The sequence below is a fragment of the Penaeus monodon genome, chromosome 27, assembly GCF_015228065.2.
Source record: "Penaeus monodon isolate SGIC_2016 chromosome 27, NSTDA_Pmon_1, whole genome shotgun sequence".
NCBI classification, from domain to species: Eukaryota; Metazoa; Arthropoda; class Malacostraca; order Decapoda; family Penaeidae; genus Penaeus; species Penaeus monodon.
The window spans coordinates 35,019,450-35,020,188 of NC_051412.1; the positions used below are offsets into that span (position 1 = coordinate 35,019,450).

Consider the following 739-nt stretch of genomic DNA (forward strand, 5'->3'; position numbering starts at 1 on the left):
CTTTTCTTTCAAGGCTGAGTGTGAAGAAATGAGACTCAAGAAAGAGTTGAGTCTAGTCATGAATGGAATTGAAGTAAAGCGCAAAGAGATGGAGGAGAGAGTACCTGCACAGGTAAGACTTGTGACACAAAATGTAGATAATGTAATTTTGCTTGAATAATCATTGACAATAACAATGAAAGTTTGAATGATATTGAGAGACAGAGATATTTGATATATAATTGTTGTGGTATGGAAGAAAAGATGATAAAATACAGATTGAGGTATTTGATACACACGTTTTTGAACACCAATATATTACAATTACTGCATAGAAGAATGATACAGAATTAATAAGATATTAATTTGTTTTGTATCAAGCTTTAGATATGTTATGATTGAGAATATCTTAATTTTTAGTTTGTTTTACCCAAAAGAGTAAAACACTTATTTGGCAGTTGTATTTTACAGGCTTCTGTCATTCTTTTTGTATTCAGTCATTCTTTCTAATAGAGCCATATTGTGCCTTATTTTGCCATTATCAAAATTACTTTTTCCTTATTTTTCATTACTCCCAAGAAACTGAGATAGGATAAACACAGTCTAGAAAAGTGATTCAGTGTAGGAATATCATGCTCCTAAGAGGGAGGGAAGAATAAACTGGATTTTTTATTACTGTTCACATTTGTTGTTAATAGTCTTTGTTATTTTTTGGTGCATTTTAGATGTTTTTGAACGTTATGTCATAGATCTGAAGGTT

At 30.6% G+C, this 739-nt stretch overlaps 1 protein-coding gene across 7 annotated transcripts in view; it reads left to right on the top strand.

Moving 5' to 3' along the window:
- Window positions 1-739, top strand: part of LOC119590805 — a gene marked incomplete at its 5' end in the record, with an annotated part of 14,711 nt that overhangs the window by 2,659 nt on the left and 11,313 nt on the right. For all 7 annotated transcript variants that reach the window (XR_005230291.1, XR_005230290.1, XM_037939535.1 and 4 more), the window contains 1 exon segment: window positions 14-112. Coding sequence is in view for 5 of the 7 variants with exons in the window: in XM_037939535.1 (XP_037795463.1) it covers window positions 14-112 (99 nt within the window).